The sequence below is a fragment of the Sesamum indicum genome, linkage group LG6 (genome assembly GCF_000512975.1).
Source record: "Sesamum indicum cultivar Zhongzhi No. 13 linkage group LG6, S_indicum_v1.0, whole genome shotgun sequence".
In the NCBI taxonomy this organism is placed as follows: Eukaryota; Viridiplantae; Streptophyta; class Magnoliopsida; order Lamiales; family Pedaliaceae; genus Sesamum; species Sesamum indicum.
In genome coordinates this window covers 24,512,713-24,520,921 of record NC_026150.1, presented here as the reverse complement: position 1 = coordinate 24,520,921, position 8,209 = coordinate 24,512,713, and the positions used below count along the sequence as shown (strand labels likewise).

The 8,209-nt window shown below is 33.5% G+C and overlaps 1 protein-coding gene across 2 annotated transcripts; it reads right to left on the bottom strand.

The window, feature by feature from the left end:
* LOC105165754 (F-box/LRR-repeat protein At4g14103) lies at nucleotides 3,215-5,542 on the bottom strand. Of its 2 annotated transcripts, XM_011084879.2 has the most exons (4): nucleotides 4,436-5,542; nucleotides 4,094-4,363; nucleotides 3,801-3,950; nucleotides 3,215-3,678 (listed from the first exon to the last, which is right to left on the bottom strand). In XM_011084879.2, the coding sequence occupies exons 1-4, from the start codon at nucleotides 5,099-5,101 to the stop codon at nucleotides 3,370-3,372; spliced, it is 1,395 nt and encodes a 464-aa protein (XP_011083181.1). In that variant the 5' UTR covers nucleotides 5,102-5,542; the 3' UTR covers nucleotides 3,215-3,369. The 2 variants fall into 2 exon arrangements, with proteins under 2 accessions (XP_011083181.1, XP_011083180.1); XM_011084878.2 differs by having other exon boundaries at nucleotides 4,094-5,541.

The window sequence follows — 8,209 nt, the reverse complement described above, 5'->3', positions numbered from 1 at the left end:
ACTCACGTTTCACTGATCCACAAAAAAATTTTGAGAGGACAACAGAATCTTTTTCTTTTAAGAGCCGAGTCTGATAAGCAGCAGAAGCATTCAGAATGATTGAATCAGCTTTTAGGACCATATATATTGCTTGGTGACAGTTGCTGGACCAAATATGAAAACGAATGAATATTTGGCATAATTTTCCTCAGCTCTCTTGAGTGTGTATGAGAGTGTGCATGTGTGTGAACAGAACATGTGACAATTGATTCGAGCAATTCCATGAATTCTATCCATGACAACAACAATAATATGTTAAATGGAAACAATACAACCCTCCCACCTTACTCATTACACATGCACACGTACAATGAAAACTAAAACTAGCACATGACCATTACTACTATTATTATACCTAACAAAATAAGATGATGTCAATCAACAAAAGGCGAAAGATGTTTGTTCGTCGCTTGTATATGTGTCTGTGTGTGTAATAATACCATGACAGTTATCAAACTGATTCTTAAGTTCCATGGCTAAACAGACACAAGTTTTCGGAAATGCATCCATTTTATCAGGCAAGTTTTCTCCTTCGTTAGGTTGCTTCAACTAAGTATGATCAAGCCACCCTCACCATAGTATTATGCCATCTTCAATAGCTTCTACCTCAACATCTTGCTGGAGACAGCAGAACATGAAAAAGGTTCATATAAATGTGATGCACAGAAGTTAAAGAAATAGAATGGTGTGGATAAGAGGGTTAAATGAGCATCGCAAAACAAAGCCCTAAACACTAGAGAGAGAGGGCGAGGGAAAAAGAAAAAAAACACAAAAAGTACAAATTTGTATTTAAGTATGCCAAATAATACTATACCCACTTCATTTTGCTTTCTCCACCACAGAACCTGCATGCTGTCCTTCAGGAGAAGTTGAAATTTTGGCTAATTTCTGACCACGGCAGTCTCTTGTATTATGCTGCTCACCTAATGACTCTTGCAAAGACAGCTTCCCTAATCATCCTGAAAATATTCAACCAGGGCAACGAAAAGGTGTAAGACCATCCATTTATTGCAAATATCTTATAAATGAAAACCTCCAACTTCCTGTTGCCTTAAATCAGAAAGATAGGTAAGTATTAATTTTAGTCAAGGATGTCATTGCAGATTGGGAAATTTGTTCTACCCCCTGGAGGTCCAACACTCTCTCTCTCACAGCATAACTTAGAAAGCTGCAGATCCTGTTGATACATAAAGATAGGCTTTCTGTCAGTCAAGCTTGCACAAGATTCTTATCTACCTTTCTTGACCATGCTGTTTATTCTATAAGATTGAAACATCTGCATGAATTAAGAATCTCAAAAGTCAACAAATGCATGCCTGATATAATAAAATTAGCCATCATTTGCACGCAATTTCCCCCTGCCCATCAATTGAAAAAATTAAAACCATCAGATAAGAAAAGAAGAAAGATCATAGCAGAACTAAGCCAGTAGATCATATAAAACCATATGGATAAGCCTTTCTCTTTCCTATCTCATTTCTGTTTCCTACTTTTTTCCTTTGTTTATTTCCTTTTTGACCAAATAGCAATATTTATGCCAGAAGACCTTGAGAACATGATAATGCATTAATACAAGTGAGACAAGTAGGAAACACCGTGTTTGACATCAATAACAGAACACCACGTAATCAGCACATCATGGATACTCCGCCATTCATTCTGAAAGCACTACTCAATGCGACATACATGATATGTCCAAAATCAATTAAATTACAAAATACAGATACTTCAAACCATAATATTTTAGCATTTATATCCCTCCTACTCATTTAGACTAATTAAAAACTTACTCAACCACAATGTTCTCTTCTCACTCCGGTCCTATCTCTTAATGGAACAAAGATAAATGCATCGATGTAAAAGGGAATGCAACTTAGGTTATTACTATTAAAACTGATAAGTGCCACATGAGCATACACAAAGAATCCTTTTTAACAGTCACAGTATGTGACATAACAGACGAACTTTTCATGGGTTATTTTTTCCCAAAAGTTCCACATGGCATGCCAGTTTAGTTGATATTATTAAGAAAAACTGCTCATGAAGCAAGAAAATAGGATTTCTAGGGTAAGTAGAAGTCAAGACATTCCATTTCAGATAATGAACTTAAATGAGATGTTCATTTCAGAATCCTATTTCATTTATTATCGTAGCATTCTACTAAAACTGATACCAATCTAGTGAACATATATTTAGAAATCCGATCAGCTTCCACAAGCTTATATATCATTCACATTTAACATTCATAATTTACCAAAACAGAAACACTCCACAGTTCTCAAGTTATCAGTTATACACAGACAATCAATTCATTCATAAGCCCAGAAACGTATTCATAAATCCTGATAGCATGAAAGGCTGGATACAGAACAAAAAAGCTGTTAGTTACAAACATAGTATGCCGCTAGAGATGAATGGTTTCTGCACTCATACTCTACATAGCCATGAAAAATTGACAAAAGATAGCTGTCACAACATCCAAACAACAGAATCAAAAAGACAAGGAGTCAAGGATACAGAAGTGAAATGATAGATATCAAAAAAACTTTTGCAATGAAATTTGAACACTGACTTTCAGAAGCTAATTTTCTATGCTTAAAAAGACCACCAGACTAGATAGGAAGGGAAAAGAGAGAAAACAAGGGAGTAAGAAGCAAACTTGGTATGTACCAGAAAACCAGCATATGACATGGTGACGTTCACTATGAGTCAGGTATCAAGATAAAAACCGATAGCCTAAAAATTTACCAGGCTTTAGAAATAAACAATGTACTATAATGTATAGATAAAGCAACAAGATGCTGCAAATTTGGCCTCACACTGCAAGTATTACATCCACCTGAAGATAAGACTTCGAGATTGAATAAATAGCAAAGGCGTGGAAAAGGCCTAAACGCTTTCAGTCTGTCACTAAGGACAATAAAATGGCAAACCAATTCAGAGGTCGCCAATTTTCTCTTATGCTTCATGCAAAATTTCAATCATAAGGAACTAGTGGTTCTGATTACCATCATCAACTGGCAGATTTAGACATCAACACAGTGAAGAAATTTAAAACAAACCAACAGTACAAGCATGAGGATATCCTGGGAAAACATCAAAATAGATTACCTTGGTGCAAGAAATACTTGACATGTTAGGAAGAATCCTACGTTTAATATACAAGCTCAAACACTGGAATAGTAATAGCACAGAATCATCATACATAAAATGGCAGCAGATATACGTTTCTACATAAATAGTTTAAACGAGAAGATCCAAGTTGCAATTACAATCTCAACAAGTATAATGATATATACTGGCTTTTGGATCACAATATTAAAAGGCACACTATTTAGCTCCATTCTCTCCAACAGACGTCTTGACAACCACTTGACATATCTTTGAGCTATGTGGTAACTTTAGCAAGCTTTCCTCAATGGACACTTGATCCTCTCTCTTCAGTTCGGAATCGATATTGATTACCATTTGTCCCAAATATTTAGCATGCTTTAGGAAGTACTCCAACAACAGGAATTCCTGTATCGTCCCGGTGAATGCCAAAATAGAGATCTTCCTCAAGCATAATGCTACACAGTCAGGAACCCAATCAACCAATAAAAGTTCACATTTCTTGCACTCTTTGTATTTCCTGAGCCCCTGTTGGAAAATAATAATAGTAATAAGAAAGGGAAAAACACCCATTCATTAACTATAATAAAAAATAATCTCTCTTCCAAATTATTCAACCAATATAACAAAGGAAGGAAGTCTGTTCAGACCATTTCAATGCCAAGAATGACAAGGTTTGGTGCACAATGAAGAATGTGTATCACTAGATTCCATATGCGAGGGCAAACGACGCCAAGGTCCAGATCCAAATGTACCAAATTAGGAAATAAAGTTAATAGACGACCAGAGCAGTAAACAGCCTGCAAGAGATATGAAATCATTTTAAGGCATTCACGAAAAGTGATAATAAGACCACGAGATACAAAGAACATTGTAACTTCAGCCTGCAATACCGGTAAGATAAATTATAAACCTTCAACCAGAATAAAGTTGACATGCTTACTTGCAATGTTCGGGCAGATAGGGATAGACACCTGGCCATTAAGCATGTCATAACAAGTTCAGCAACGTTAACATTATAACTTATGCCATCTTCTTCCCCCCCTTGATCTTGGTCAGGTTTGAGATCTATTCGAGCTTTCTGTAGCAACATCAGCTCACACACAGTGTACCTTGCAGCTACATGATAGTCATAATAGTAAAGCTCTTCGAGCCCAGGGGTGTCAATGACAACCTCAAAGTCTTTGATTTCCTCGAAACCATTGTCAGCATCCTGATGCATGCAATTTTGCAATGTAAAACGCTTAAGAGTAGGAACACAAACACTGAGAGTCTGTGCATATACCCTGCAATCAACCATGATCAACTCCTCTAGCACCGGACAACCACTCAGAAGATTCGAGATTGTTGTCCCATTGAACAACCCGACCAATTCAAGATTGAGAAGTTTGAGAGTAGGCAAGGAAAGTGACTCCAGGACACAGATAGGAGAATTGGTTAGTTTCAGAGTCGTTAATCGAGTGCATTTGCTAATCTCCTTAGCAAACCACCTCGGAGACTGGATCAAGAAGTTGAAATCGAGGGATTGCACATTAAGTCTCACGGCCGCACTAATCCAAGACTTGAGCCGATCCTTGTACTCTCCCCTACACCAAAGCTTTATTGCATGCACATGGGTGGTATCACGTAAATCAACATGCAAGACTTTATCCACAAAACTTGCAAACAGATCTTTTCTCATGCGACTGTCATCGAACTCAAGTTTAAGATTAGGTGTTAAGGGGAAAATGTGCTTCCACTTGGTAGACAGCATGGAGGTGGCTGCTGCATCTTTTGTGGGGAGGAAGGATAAAATATGGCAGATCATTGAATCAGGCAAACTGCTGATCCTGTCAACCTTATTTTCACTGTTTTCATCAACACTAACATCCGGGACCTTATCCCTAACACGCGCATGCGAATTTTTAACGGTTTTCATGCATTTGGCAGAGTTGAAAGAGCTTGAAGCCATAATCAAGAAACAAGACTGAAACAACAAGCAACCAAATTGCAGCAAGGAAACAGATAAATTGAACCTGGGAGATGAAACTGAAGGCCTTGCAGGGATTTCTTGCACTGAGAAGCGAATGAAAAACCCTTCACTCGGCTGCTATAAATGCTCGGTTTGCTGATGCATGAAAGAGAAAAGGAGGTGACTTTCGAAGCGGCAGAGTTTGGAAGCGTCTCCCGGAACCTAAATTCCACCAACTTTCTCCGTATATTCGGCCAGCCTGTTGGTCTACGTGTGCGGAAAAGTGTCCGAAAAATTTCCATGGATGGATTCAAGGGTTTTTCTGGGATTGCCTCCATCTCCAGTGAGATTATATGTGTTGAATTAGGGCTTTTGAGGTTGAGTTGTCTTAAAGAATGAAAAGCAGACGATAGATATGGATTTGATTGGGACTAAAGTAGACTGTGCATGAAACCCTACCCCCTAACGTTCTAATTTCATTTTTTCTTTTCTTTTTATTTTTTTTTTCCTTTTTCCTTTTACCTTTTTATAAACTGCGTTACGTGCACAGCATACTCAACATGTGTACAAAATATTTAAAAATATGAAAAATTATATTTATAAAATATTACACAAATAAAGTTATAAATCATTTAATTTTAAAGTATATAGTTAAATACAAAATAAATAATTTAAAATATAAACTAAAGTAAATCCGAAAAGAAACGTTAAGATATTCTACTATGTCTTACATATCACCAATAGATATAATAACCCCATCTAGAACATCCACATCCTGAATCAGAGAATAAAGTAATTTAAATGACTCAAATTACGATGGATCGAAGAAATAAGAATACAACCAAATAATATTATTTGGTTTTATGTTTTTCCATTTCCCAAAATAAGATAAAACACACTTAATATTTATTTTTGTGTTTTTACACCTTATCTGTGTGTGTTTTTTATTTTTTAACTTTCTATATAATATATATATATATACAGTTATATATAATATAAAATAGATATGATTTGATAATAAACAGATATTTTTGTCTCCAAAAAATACAACATTAAACATACAATATTTATATATAAAAACATATATAAAAAATATATGATTTGATAATGAACAGTGATTTTTGTCTCCCAAACCCAACATCAAACATACACCATTTATTTGAAAATATCTTAAATTACCTCAAAACACAAATCCAAACATATCATCTATTTTCAACACACACTTATTTATCTCTATTTTTTTCTCTCTATCTCCAAAATACAAAATAAAACATTCAAACCACAAATCCGAACATTATGATTTTTTTTTATAAATGAATATACTAGATGGAATTGCTTATGAAACAGAAATTCCATTTAGAAAATTATACAAACATAATAGATTTTAGTCTTGGATCCCTAGCTATGAAAGAAATTAAGGGAGAATATTTTGAAAAAAGACGAAAACCGTTTAGAAAATGGTTTTTTTAAAAATTTCCCACCTGAAAAACAGAATGAGATTTCAAATAAATTCTATAAGTAATTAGCTATATGGAATAAGAAAGTTATTTTTTTTCTTGGTTTATAAACAAATATTCAAAACAATATTTAAATGTGTTAGAAAGAAAATATTTTATAGAAAATGAAAAAATCCTAAATAATGTTTTTCCCCCTCAACGGCCTTTCAAAATGAATTCAAATGAAATAGAAATTAATTTTAAAGCATTTTCTAAATTAATTGAAGATGACACTCTAATAGTTACAATAACACAAATAAATGTGTTATTGAAAATACAAAATTATGCCAATTTATACTTAAATGTTATAGGATAATAAATTATGGAATTAAATAATAAGATTGATAAGATTATGGATTGACAACGAAATTGGCAAACCCTTAATTCAACCATTCCCAGATATTGTAGGTTTTAATTTAAAAACCTATAGGAGAACTAGAAAAATTACTGGACCAAAAATTTAAAACTTTGAAATTAAATACTCTAAATAATGACGTAATTCTCAGGATTACAAAGGAGGACTAACGGAGGAAATTAATAAATTAGAAAAATTTGCTAGGAAGCCAATGCAGACAAAATTTTATTATCCTGGACCAACACTCCAAGATGTTCTTTATGAAGAACAAGAGATAATTGACCAAAATAATTATAATGGCAAATAAATTTATGAATGGAACATTGATGGATTTACAGAAAGACAAATTTATAGTACTATACATTGGATGATGATGTATAGAACTATCTCAAGGAAATAATAATTCTGATAAAGCTATTGCTAAAATGATCATAGCAGGATTCACTGGCCAATTAAAGGAATGGTGAAATAATTATCTCAGCCAAACTGATAAAGATAAAATATTAAAAATATAGTAAAAATTGAAAATAATATATCAGAAGAAAAAGCAGTTTATACATTAGCTATCAATATTGTTGAACATTTTACAGGTAGATAGTCGGATAATAGTGAAAATATCCGAACAGTATTACAGAATTTAAAATGTAAGACATTAACTTCATTTAGATGGTATAAAGACGTATTTCTTAGTAGAGTTATGGAACTCCCAGAGTCAAATAATGCTCATTGGAAGTCTAAATTCATAGATGGCCTCCACATCCGAGTCTATCCCAGTGAAAATATCAGTGATTCGATAATGATTATCAATGAGAATATTTATTTTTTCCATTCCTTTAAATTTTATCATTAATTCATATAACTCCTGATGTGAATTTTCCTCCGCTTTTCCTTGTCTACATGAACAAGAAGGTTCTTCTTCATATTCAAAAGAGGTTCGATGAATATTCAAATTTTTTTTCAATATTTTTAAGTTCATTTTATTTTTCAGATTGTTCTTCCAATTCAGATGATTATTTTTTCTCAAAAAATATTAAATTGAGTATTTCTTGTTTTTCTTCTTCTTTTAAATTAAGATTATTAATTTTTTTTTTCAATTTTCAAGCTTTTTTATTTCTGCATCTATTTGCAAGATGGTCTGTTTCTCCACAGTCCAAATTGATTTATTTATTTGGATAATCAACATTATAAATTATGCCATCAAAAAATTATAAAACTCAGTTGGACTTATCTCTATTGCATTTATTACTTAATAATTGC

Bases quoted from the DNA above. Each gene is read 5' to 3' on its own strand.
- LOC105165754 (XM_011084878.2), bottom strand. From the start codon at position 5,101: ATGGCTTCAAGCTCTTTCAACTCTGCCAAATGCATGAAAACCGTTAAA. The intron at 3,951-4,093 runs GTAAGCATGTCA...TATCTCTTGCAG, and splicing joins TATCTGCCCGAACATTGCAA to GCTGTTTACTGCTCTGGTCG. The intron at 3,679-3,800 runs GTCTGAACAGAC...ATTTTCCAACAG, and splicing joins TCATTCTTGGCATTGAAATG to GGGCTCAGGAAATACAAAGA.